Source organism: Molothrus aeneus, chromosome 17, assembly GCF_037042795.1.
Source record: "Molothrus aeneus isolate 106 chromosome 17, BPBGC_Maene_1.0, whole genome shotgun sequence".
NCBI lineage: Eukaryota > Metazoa > Chordata > Aves > Passeriformes > Icteridae > Molothrus > Molothrus aeneus.
The window spans coordinates 8,229,315-8,241,032 of NC_089662.1; the positions used below are offsets into that span (position 1 = coordinate 8,229,315).

Consider the following 11,718-nt stretch of genomic DNA (forward strand, 5'->3'; position numbering starts at 1 on the left):
GCCCCAAAAAGCATAATCCAAAACTCATTGTGTAGGGCCAAATCCAGACCCAGCTCTGAGCCCTGTGGGAACCAGGCAAGATCCCACCTGCAGCCCAGGGATAGCAGCAGCATCCAACAGACAAGACCCCCAAGTCCAACCCTAGCACCCCTGGACTCACCTGCCAACAGCTCCCAGATCCTTGTGACACCCTCTGCCTGGCCCCTGGGTTTTATAGCCAGGCCCAGCCCTGGGAGGGGCCAGACAAGCTCAGCTGATTGCACCCCCGCTAGGTAGGGCACAGGTGAGGAAGAGGAAGAGGAAGATGAAGGCAACAATGCACAGAGCCGTGGCACTGCAGGGCTGGGACAGGGATTGGATTAGGGACAGGGATGGCTTTCTGTATGTTCGGGCATCCTGGGGGAGTAGGGATGGGACTGTACCCCCCCCATGGTGCCCCCCTGGCCCCACTGCATCACCTCTCCTGCCACCCCCAGCACGTGGCTTGGCCCCCCAGCTCCACCCCCCCCCCTTTGTCCTTCCTGGGCTCCCCAGGCCCTGCTGGGGGGTGAGGGGGGTCCCCTCTGCGATCCCCTGTGTGGGCGGTGCCTCCTGCTGACACCTCTCTGCCCTGGCGCGTGGGGCTGACGCGGCCGTGACCGGGATCCCGTGTCCCACACCCATCCCCACGTCACCTGGGACACGTGCCAGCTGTGGGAGTCCCATGCTGCAGGTGGAGAAACTGAGCCAGCGCCAAGCTCAGCATGGGGGGGCCATGGCATCCTGCTGCCGTGGGCCATCACCATGTCACCTGGGGATCCAGCCCTCCAGCAGTGACATTCTGCTGTCGGCATTGAGGGTGCCCAGAGGCCGGGCAGGGGGTGCTGAGGGCACTCAGGCAGGCCTGGACCTGGTGGCACCAGCCCAGAGCTCCCTGGCACGGGGCCAGTCCCACTGTGGAGCCACAGCCAGGCCTGTCCCAGCTCCCTGTGCCTCCGCTCCAGCGTGCCAGGCCAGGAGGAAGTGTTTTATTTACTGCTGTTATTTTTAGCTGGATGGTGCCCAGCTGCCTTGACCAGCCCAGGACAAGAACAGCCTGAGTGCCAGAAGCAGAGAGAGTCCTACACAGACAGAGAGGATTGTTTCCTGGAGTCTGTTCATTTCCTAAACCCTCATCCCCACAAAACCACAGCTGTAAGGACTCACACCCCACCTGCACTCATGGATGCTTCAGGAGCTGTGCAGGGGCTGAGGGCCCAAGGCCAGGGGGCTTCCCTCAATCTCCCTCCTGCCCTGGCTTAGCCCCAGCCAGAAGCCATGGCACTGCCTGGCACTGGTTAATAATTAAAGCAAAAAGCTTTGCAGGAAGAGACACTGGCCTCAAGCTTCACACAAACTGGCCTCAAGCTTCCACCCAGAAACGGCCACAGCAAAGGACAGAGCAGGGTGCTGGTGCCCCCACGCTCCTGTTCTGCTTAACTGAGCCACAGTTAAGGGCAGTGCTAATTCCTGCAGGGCCCTGTGCAGGCACTGGTGCTCCTGGATGCATCCCAATGGCTGAGCTGCTCCTGCCCAGGGCCACTGCTCCCTCCAGGACCCATTACACACAAACTCTGCTTGGCAGCTGGGACAGGCTGTGTTATTGATCGTGGCTGTGTTATCAGTTGTGGCACACTGATCAAAGGTTGTCAGCAGAGGAACAAGGCACTGGTGCCTGAGCAGGTCCTACACACACAACACCCACAGCTACAGCAGCAAAACCCAAAGCAGGTGATGTGCTGTGCCCCATGTGCCATGTGCAGCTTTCAAAAACGACTGAAATAAATCCAGAAAGGTGCAAGGAAAGGCTTCCCTGGAGCTGCAAGGACCATGGGAACATGCACCCATCTATCCTTCATGCTTCCAGTCCAGGCTGAGTCACAGCCACAAGGGCATGAGGCTGTAAGGGCAATGCTTAACAGGTTATGGTGAGGCAATTAATTATGCAAATTCCAGCAGGCCACCATCACCTCCCCACAGAGCACAGGAGCCCCAGGCACCCTATTGTGCTCCCCAGCACCTGAGCCTCACACTAAGGCACAGCAGCACAACCCTCAGCACCCCATGAGCCTGGTACTGCACCCTGCGACCCTGGCACAGCACCCAAAGCACCCCATGAGCCTGGCACTGCACCCTGTGACTCTGGCACAGCACCCAAAGCACCCCATGAGCCTGGCACAGCACCCTGTGACGCTGGCACAGCACCCAAAGCACCCCATGAGCCCGGCACAGCACCCAAAGCACCCCATGAGCCTGGCACTGCACCCTGTGACTCTGGCACAGCACCCAAAGCACCCCATGAGCCTGGCACAGCACCCCACGAGCCCAGAACAGCACTCAGAGCACCCCACACAGCACCCCTGAGCCCAGCCCAGCCCCTGCTGTGCTGAGCGACAGACGAGCGAGGGAAGAACCTCCAGACACAGGGCTGAGAAAAGCCAGCATAAAGCGTTTTTATTGCGATAATAAACTGGATACCTTTGTGCGGCGGAGAAGGAAGTGACTGGTGGGAATTTCTGTTACCAAGGGACTGGGCAGGGCAGAGGGAGGGGCACAGGGGACAGCTATGCGTCCTGTGAGACCAGGCAAGCAGCGATGACCAGCATCAGGTGGCAGGAGAGAATGGGCAGGTGTGCTCAGAGCAGGGACAACGGGGGGCTGATGGTTCCTTTCCATGGGGAAGAAGGAGGACAGAGGCGTTTTTGTTGAGTTGAGCCCCCGCCACCTCCCCTGCAGACAGCACCTTCCCTTTGTCCAGTTTTCCTTTTTCTTTAAAGAAAGCTCCATGCTACGGGATTTTCAGGGTGTGGTGGAGCTCTGGTGGAAACCCAACTCCTTAAATCCAAAAGTGGTCTGGAGGGGAAGGCAGGCCCACCATGAGATGGCAGGGTGAAGCAGGGGCAGGGCAGCCCTCCTTTCCCAGAGCAAAGCCTGCAGTGATGCTCCCCAGGGAGCAGGGAAAGGCCAGGCTCCCTTGCTGTCCCTCTCCAGGCAGAATTCCTATAAACAATCCTAGTGCTACCTTGCTCTCTGCATCCCTTCAGCCTCAACAACCTCACTCTGCTATGGCTTTTGCAGCAGCAGCAATTTCTGGTTTGGAAACACCATAAATCTGCACCAAAACAAGTAACTAACAGGATTCCTTTTGTTCAAGTGACTCCTATCTAAGGTCAGCCCATCTGCGTGCTACTGGGAAAACGTAGTCTACACCTGGAACAAAAATAAGATTAAGAACTTGACCCAAAAAGAGTTGAGGTTTACGGTGTATAGTTTAAAAAGACATAAAAACACGATACAAGGAGGAAGAGTCAGACGCAAAGCTTAGTGACCAAAGGCATTCAATCAAGGTGTAAGGTTATACAATGAGTGTAGTGGACTATCAGGAAAAGCTCCGTACAAAGTCATGTGCACTCTTCTTGAAGCTGAGATTCTGGATTCCTCCATGTGCCAAACCTGTGTGGAGAGAGGAGAGGCAGTGTGACAGAGCTGCCTGCTGGACAAGGAGGGAATGTGCCCAGGGCACAGCAGCCTCCACACAAACCACACTGGGCCCTCAGAGCAGCAGTCAAGCCTTGATCGCAGGGGGGAGCACAGCCCCAACCCTGCCCAGCCCGTGGGGACCCCACGCCCCAGGGCAGAGCCCCACAGAATCACAGAATGGGCTGGGTTGGAAGGAACCTTAAAGACCCATCTTGTTTCAGCCTCCTGGCACAGGTAGGCACACTGTGCACTAGTTGCTCCAAGCCTCATCCAACCTGGCCTTGGACACTTCCAGGGATGAAGCAGCTGTAATTTCTCTGGACAGCCAGTGCCAGGGCTCCTCCAGCCACACAGGGAAGAATTTCTCCCTAATATCTGATGTAACCTTGCCCTCTGTCAGGGTGAAGCTGTTCTTCCTTGCCCTGTCACTTCAGGCCCTTGTGCAAAGTCCCTCTCCAGCTCTTCTGGAGCCTCTTCAGGCTCTGGAAGGTGCTCCAAGGTTTCCCCAGAGCATTCTCTTCTCCAGGCTGAGCAACTCCAGCTCTCAGCCTGTCTCCATAGCAGAAGTGCTCCAACCCTTGGGTCATAGTCACTGCCTCCTGCCCACACCATCAGCCCCATGTCCTGGCAGCATGAGAGGCAGGAGGGGGTGTGGCAGCTGAGCCCCCTTGATGCAACAACACTCAGAACCCAAGACACAAAGAACTATTGTGAACCTGCTCTGCCAGGCTGGGAACATTGCATGTAGCACTGCAGTGATCTGAACCCCAGCTCACCAGACTCCCAAGAGCAACTTCTATCCACAGCCAGAGACCTGCCCTGTCCTTATATTCCCCACTTAATCCCACTCCCCCCTTGCCTCCATCCCACCTCCCCACACTGTCCCAAGATCAAACACAGGGGCCTTGAGCTGTCCTCAACCCACACAGTCCCTGACACAAGTTGCCCCTCCTTACCCGAGGACAGGGTGCTGGGATGGGTCATTCCAATTTCATGAGCTCCACGTCAAAAATTAGAGTGGCGTTTGGTGGGATGATCCCTGGGTGGCCAGTAGAGCCGTAGGCGTAGTCTGGGGAGATGGTCATCTTTGCCCGCTGACCAACGCTCATCTGGGGCAGGGACAGAAACACAGGGACATCAGGAGATGGGCACAACTGCCAGGTGAGTGACAGAGGAGGGACAAACACACCTGTCCCCACGGCTTTCCCTACACTGGGCAAGAGTACAGACTCAAAGCAGAGGAACAGGAAGAATGTCAGAGGGAAAAGGCAGGCAGCATGGGCTGGAAAAGGAGCAGGGCTTGAGATGTCCTTCACAGGAGGACAGGCAGGGAATGCCAGGCCATTCCCTCCAGCCACCAGCACCCTTGCTTTTGTGCTGCCAGCACGGCACAGAGCGAGCAGTGTCACACGGGCAGAAGCTGAAGCTGTGCTGTGCCCACAGCGTGGGATCACAGCCTGGAGCTGTGCTGTGCCCACCAGCCCTCCCTGTGCGTGGGCTCTGGAGCCCGGGAGGCCTGAGCGCTGCCGCCGTGCTCCTCCAGAGCAGAAATGTCACCGCTGAGTCACCGACGTGCCGTAGGTGTTGCTGGGGCCTGGCCCGGCTCCATTCCTGCCAGCTGGCAGGTGGCAATGCAGAAGGTGATATTCACACCCACACCTCCCAGCGCTGAGGGGGTGGAACAGGGGAATAAAATAAAGAAATAATAAAAGAGGGAATGAGCTGCATGCACACTGATTGCTGCCCACGCTGCAGCTCCCGGCGCGGCGCAGCCCGGCACGGGGAGCGCGAGGCAGAGGAGCTCCAGGCACCTGAGCGACTCCTTCCTCCCAGCCACGGATCACCTCCTGCTTGCCCATCACAAACTTGAACGGCTTGTTCCTGTCGCGGGAGGAATCAAACTTCTTCCCATCCTCCAGCATACCTGGGGAGACAGAGGGAGATGGTGATACAGGGACAGAGCCACGCACGCCAGCGCGAGATGCTGTGACCTGGCAGCCCGAGCAGGTGACAGGCACATGGCTCTGAGTCAAAGATATGTCTCAGCTTGTCCTCCTTTTCCCTGGGAAACACCTGTACAGGAGGGGAAACCCCTGTGGCATCACCCATCCTGGGGCAGGGAAGGATGACACTACTTAACTGTTTCACCAAGTGCTCCTCTGGCCAGGACCAAGGACTGACAGGGGAGCAGACGGATGGGGGAAGAAAATCTTGCCAACCTTGCAGCACCACCAACAGTCATTTATCATCAGACAGCAGGATCCAACCTTGTACTTCCCATCCCACCAGCAAACACACCTTTCACTCACCAGGCTTCTATCTTCAGGCACCCAAAACACTGATGACACTCCAGTGCCCCATCTGGAGGCTGTCATTGGCCTCCAGCCCTGCCTGGGCCCAGCTGATCTAAACCAAACCCTCCTGGACCCAGGAATGTCGATGGGGAGAGGCAGCACCAAGTGCTGGATGCATGTGCCTGGGGCAGCCCTCATTCCCCAGCACAGGCTGAGCCAGGCTGATATCCCCAGAGCTAAATATAACTCCCCAACATGAGCTAAGGAGGAATTTCCTCCCCTCCCTTGCTCCCTGCCTGACCTTCTTGGGGAATCTTGGAGCTGGCGCTGCCTTATAGGAGCAGTAACTCCACCAGTCAACTCCTGTAAGGCAGCTCCAGCTCTACATTAACACAGCCAGTGCCCTGTACAATAAACCCTGTGTGATAAGAGCACAATTAAGCTCCCTTCAACACTTCACTTCCCAAAACAGCCTGAAAATCCAGTTATCCTGACTGAAAACTGCTCTACAGTCTTGAAAAACCAAAGTTCCTCGGGATGGCATGGGGCAGATTGACTTCCTTTTGCCAGGGCATGTGTGCAAGGGAAAATGTGTCTGTGAAAAAGATGGGATGGGGGAGCTCAGCCCCTGCTTGCACAGTGACCAGAGGGAATAGCACACAGGGACCAGCAGCCACAGTGAGGGGCAATGTTGTATGGAAAGAAGGGAATGGGAAAAAATACATCACTTTTGCAGGGGCAACAAGCACAAAGACCTGCAGGCTCCTCTCAGGGAGCAGAATTAAGTTTTTAATTTAATGGACAGCAAAAATCCCTTGTCCAGTCTGTCGAGCATCAGCTCAGCCAGTCACGCTGCAGCCCTGGACTTTGGAATAGCAAATCTGGAGTTCTCTCATTTCCTCCTTCCAGGATAAACCTCTTGTTGCTGAACCTGCTTCCAGCCCGCCTGGCACCGCTCCTCGCTCCCGCCTGGCAGCAGGGACAGGGCAGCCCATGCTGGCTGGCACCAGCAGCGCTGCCTGCCTGCGGCCCCAGCTGACCCCGACTCCGAGCCCTCCAGTGCAGCACTGGGCCGAGGAGGCTGAGGAGGGACAGAGAGGACAGCTCTGTGCCACCCTTCTCCCTGCACATCCACCAAGGAAAAACCCCAGGGGCCACACAGCACAAGCCCCTGCTTGTCGCAGCAAGCAGGGACTACTGGGATGCTCCCAGGGCATCTGCAGCCTGCAGAAGGTGCATCCCGTTCGATGTCCAGAGGCATCAGCAGCAGTGCAGGAGATGCTGCCAACCTTGCACAGGAGTGGATGGCACTGCCCGACTCCACTGCCAAGCTCACCTGTCCCAATCCAGCCTCAGGAAGTGTTTCAGAGCTGGCAGCTCCCTGGCTGCAGAAGAGAGGGAATGGTGGACTATGCTTGGTTGCAGCAGCCTGAGGGATCGATCACTCAGCTCTCCTGAACCAGGATGGAGAAGGTCATATGTGGGAGCCTGGCCATGCTCCCCCACCATGCCAGAGGGGAAAACAAAGAGGCTCCAATTCTTCAGAGACTGCATCCTCATCTCAGGCACTTCATCTGCCCACAAGCCTCCTGGGAGACTTCTCCAGCCCTGGACAAGTATGAGCAACCATTTCCTCATCCCTGCCATCCCTGAGCAAGGAGATAACGAGATCTTAAAGCTATTATGGAGGAAAAGCATCCTCTGGCAAAAGCAGCTACCCCAGCAGAGCCCAGGAGCAGCAGACAGCCCTTGGCACATGCCAGCTTATCCAAACCCCTGAGAGGGCTCCGTGCTTGTCACCCCCGGTCCTGCAAGAAGGGCAGAGCTCATACAAGTGGATTATAGAGACCCACTTGCCCTGGCTCCCACCCAGAAAAATTTGAGCCCCAGAGATCCCAGCTGGTCTATACAGACCCCAAAGGGTCTCAGGGAATCACAGCGAGGAAAAACAGAGAGCCCTACAGCTCAGCCATGGGATGGAGTGGGGGCTCTGGAGCACAGCCCCAGCCCCAGTGGGGCAGCGTGGCCCTGCCAGGTCTCTGCCACACTTGGCAGGCAGGAGCTGGGAGACGCCGGCTGCAATGTGCGACTTGGCTCCGGGCCCCCCTGGGCGGGCAGAGGCGGCCGGGAGCGGTGCTGGAGCAGGCACAGCCAGCCCTGGGACAAACCTGCCGGGTCGGGTTCTGCCGGGGGAGCCCCACCCGCACCCCCTCCATCCCCTCCTCGGTGCTGATCCCTGGCACGGCCATTGCCCAGGGGCTCCGGCACAGAGCCAGCCTCCCAAGGAGAGGCAGGAAGAGACCAGAGCAGTGGGGCAGGCACCTCTGCTCCACCTGGGACAGGATGGAAAACCCTTCCCAGAAGCCCTGGAATACCCAGCATGCTCCAAACCCCCGCTCAGGGCAGGGATGCCTGGATGAGGTTCAATCCTGTCTCCACCAGCACTCCCCATCACTGAAGCCCACCCCATTATCACCCACAGCTGGGTGGGGAGAGGGCTCTGCCCACCATTCTTGAGGCCTGGCAGGACAGAGGACCCCAGCACAGGCAGGGAAGAGGCTGCAGGAGACGGCACTGAGCTCCCAGAGTTGCCGCAACCCATGGACCGGCAGTCGCAGGCCTTGGGGGGAAACACCTCCTGACCACAGGATGTTTGCTGAGCAGCAGGAGAGCATCGAGGGCAGCACCCAGAGCAGCCAGGGGAGCACCACTGCCCCAGGGACTATGCACAGGCAGGGAGGACAGTGGTCCCCTCAGTGCTACCCTGCTGGAGAAAGGCAGGTTCCTCCAGTATCTGTCTCTGCTCCAAGCTCAACTCCCTCAGAAACCCCACATGCTGAGTGTGCTTTGCCACTCAGGCAAAGCAGTTTGGCCATTCTATGTCAGACTTGTTCCTGTCCTGGCACTCCCCAGAATGACTACAGCCCCCCACTTCCCCTCCTGAAGCACAGGGGGTGCCCACAGCCTCCCCACACAGCCAGTCTCCCCTGGCAGCAGCACTGCAGGACCCCCAGCTGCACAGCAGCCCCACTCTGCTCCCTGCTCTGACTCAGGGGGGCTTAGCTCTGTTGGCCCCCAATCCACATCGTCTCCGCACTGATTCACTCCCACACTCCCTTCCATTCCATGCCAGTTGCTGCAAGCAAAGTGTGCTGAACACACTGGGTGCATCAGGGAACTTGATTTAGTCCCTTTAAGAGCCCTACGTAGCAGATTTCACATCAAAGGCTCTCCACAAAAAGACCCAAAACCTGGAAGGAAGGAGGGGGAACAAGTTCAATTTCACCAGCTCTCCCCATACATTTCCATCTCTGCAACCCCAGCATAAGCAACTGGCATCTCCAAGGAGGTTGCTGCTCTCTCCACCTCTTTCCTCTGCACTGCTCTCCTGCACCAGGGCTGTCTGTCCATTCTGGGTTGCTCTTAGCAGGACCATGTCCCATGGAGCAGGAGCCTGGGCACAGGCAGAAGCAGCACCAGCTGCTGGCTGACCAAGCTGGATCCCCACAGTCCCTCACCCTTGGATCACCGTTTTTTTTTCCCCCAAATGGTTTTTACCCAAACCACGGTGCATCCATAACCCAGCACAGGGAGAGCTGCCTCCTGCACACCACAGGCTGGATCTCCCCAGCACTGGAGCAAAGGGCAGCTGGGGATGGAGCCAAGGCAGGCTCTGGAAGGAGTCCTGGAGCTCAGCACCTCCAGCACTGCACTCTGCCACCATCCCTGATGCTGCTCTGGGATCAGGAGTGCTGCAACCGGGCCAGGAATCAAAGGTTTGCAAGGTTTCCCGAGAGCCAAGCCCCGCTCCCGTCTCTGGCAGAGCCAGCTGCAGGAACTGCGCTGCCGACGCAGGGAAATGGCATCAGGGCCTGGAGGTGTTTGATTCCTGCTGCCTGCCCAGGCGGGGGGGCAGGAGCTGCCTGCAGATGGAACGGGAGTGGGGATAAAGGACAAATGGAGACAATAATAACAAAAAAACAAAATAAAGGAAATTAGAGAACGTCTCCCAGGCGCAGCACATCACTGCTGCTGGGGAGGGTTCGTTGTGAGCAAGTCACCACGTAGCACTTTGCCTGAAGAACCATGACGTGGGGACAGGATGCTAGTGACCCTCAAACAGCTCTGCCGGGGTAGGGGACAGGGCTGGGGAGAGCAGCCAAGCTCCAGCAGCGCCGCAGGAGGGGAGAGCCGGCACAGAGAGCTGGAGGGTTGGGAGTCGGAAGGGCTGGCAGGCAGCAGGACTGGCCCACCGGGAGCCACTTGACTGCCTGCCAGCCTCTCTTTGTTCTTCCACCGGCGGAGGAAACGGGCGGCCGGGCAGACCAAGCTGCTTCCTCTCCCTGCTGACGAGGGAACGGGAAGGACGGGGGAGATGGAGGAGCAGCAGATGGGCTGGATGCCCGCCGAGCCCTCCCAGCAGGCCGGGCCCCGTTCTGCAGAGAGGAGCAACCCCAGCCCCCCAAGGGGAGTAAGGGGAGGCGGAAAACGCTGGGGCGGGAAGGGGAATTGGTTATTAGCAAAAACAGTCACAAATGAGTCATTAACTCGTTTTCACCATGCCGTTGAGCCAACGCTGTACAAAAGGTAACCCAGGGGGACAAGAGCCCCCAGCGTGATCCCCAAAGCATTTTTGGGGTCCTAAGATTGGTTTCTTTCCCCACCCAGCTTGCAGAAGACTGCTGGAGGACATGACCCTCGCTGGCTTTGGGGCAGCCCCTCATCAAAGCACTACCCCGACCACTCAACAGCGCCCTGATTACCCGCACAGGGGTCCCCCAAAAAACCCAAGGATGCAGGTCTGAGGTGGCCCCACAGGTAGCCCTGGTGTCACCCCACAATGGCTAAGGGACTGGAGCAGGACTGGGGCGGGGGACTGCACTCCTGCAGGGAGCTGTGGCAGCAGGGACCCCGCTCTGAAGAAGCAAACCCCAAAGCTCCCGGGGAGCCCATAAGGGCTTCGTGGAGCCCATAAGGGCTCCGGGCCCGGCCGCCCCACAGCCCACGGGTCCCGGCTGCCCTGGGACCCCCGGGACTCCACCCAGGGTGCCCCTGCCTGCGCCCCGGGTCCCCTCTGGGTCGTTCCCCGGTGCACCCCCGAAAGAAGGCTGGATACGTGTGGGAAAGGCCCCTCCATTGAAAAGGCTGCGGGAAAGACGGGGACAAGGGGGCCTCCCCACGGCCACGGGGCACCGACAAGACCTCCATCCCCCGCCCGGGGGCTCATCCGCGCCCCCCGGGAAAGGCCCCCGAGGCGGCCCGGACCCCCCTCCTCCCCACGGAGCGCCGCGGCCCATCCGAGCCGCCGCGCCCGGGGTCCCTGCAGGCAGCCGAGGGCGGGGGGGCTGGCCGGCCCCGCTCCGCCGGTGTCCGGGCCGGTCCGACCCTCCCGCCCCTCCGCTCCCGGGCTCGCCCCGCACTCACCCGTGTAGTGCACCACGCAGGTCTGGCCGCGCTTGGGGAACGTCCGCCCTGCAGAGAGACACGCGCCATCACCCCGCGGCACCGGGACCCGCACCGGGAGCCGCGGGGAGGGCAGGGAGAAGGGGTGGGGGGGAGCGGGCTCGCCGTGGCTCACCGTCGCCGGGGGCGATGGTCTCCACATGCACGCCCATGCCGGTGCCGGTGCCGCTCGCACCCGCAGCGCCCGCAGCCCGACGGAGGAGGGGCCGCGTGTGCGCAGCCGCGGCGGTCACCGCCATAGAGCCCGCCCGTCACTTCCATAGATCCCGCCCGGCCTTCCACAGATCCCGCCCGGCGGTGCCGCCCTGGCCGCCGCCATCTTCCGCCCCCCCGCCCCGCCGCCATCTCGGCACCGCGCGGTTGCCAGGGGAACGCGGGCCCGGCCATGAGGGACCCTCGGGGCGCGGCGCCCCGCGCGCTTCGCCCCCGTATCGGCATTTCCAGCCTGCACAGCCCCGGGGTG

The 11,718-nt window shown here is 59.7% G+C and overlaps 1 protein-coding gene across 1 annotated transcript; it reads right to left on the bottom strand.

Moving 5' to 3' along the window:
* Positions 1 to 2,447: 2,447 nt before the first annotated feature.
* On the bottom strand, positions 2,448 to 11,490 carry FKBP1A (FKBP prolyl isomerase 1A). The gene is made up of 5 exons (XM_066561339.1): positions 11,371 to 11,490; positions 11,217 to 11,264; positions 5,310 to 5,422; positions 4,455 to 4,607; positions 2,448 to 3,471 (listed from the first exon to the last, which is right to left on the bottom strand). Exons 1-4 carry the CDS (start codon positions 11,405 to 11,407, stop codon positions 4,479 to 4,481), a joined length of 327 nt encoding a protein of 108 aa, XP_066417436.1. The 5' UTR covers positions 11,408 to 11,490; the 3' UTR covers positions 2,448 to 3,471; positions 4,455 to 4,478.
* Positions 11,491 to 11,718: the final 228 nt, after the last annotated feature.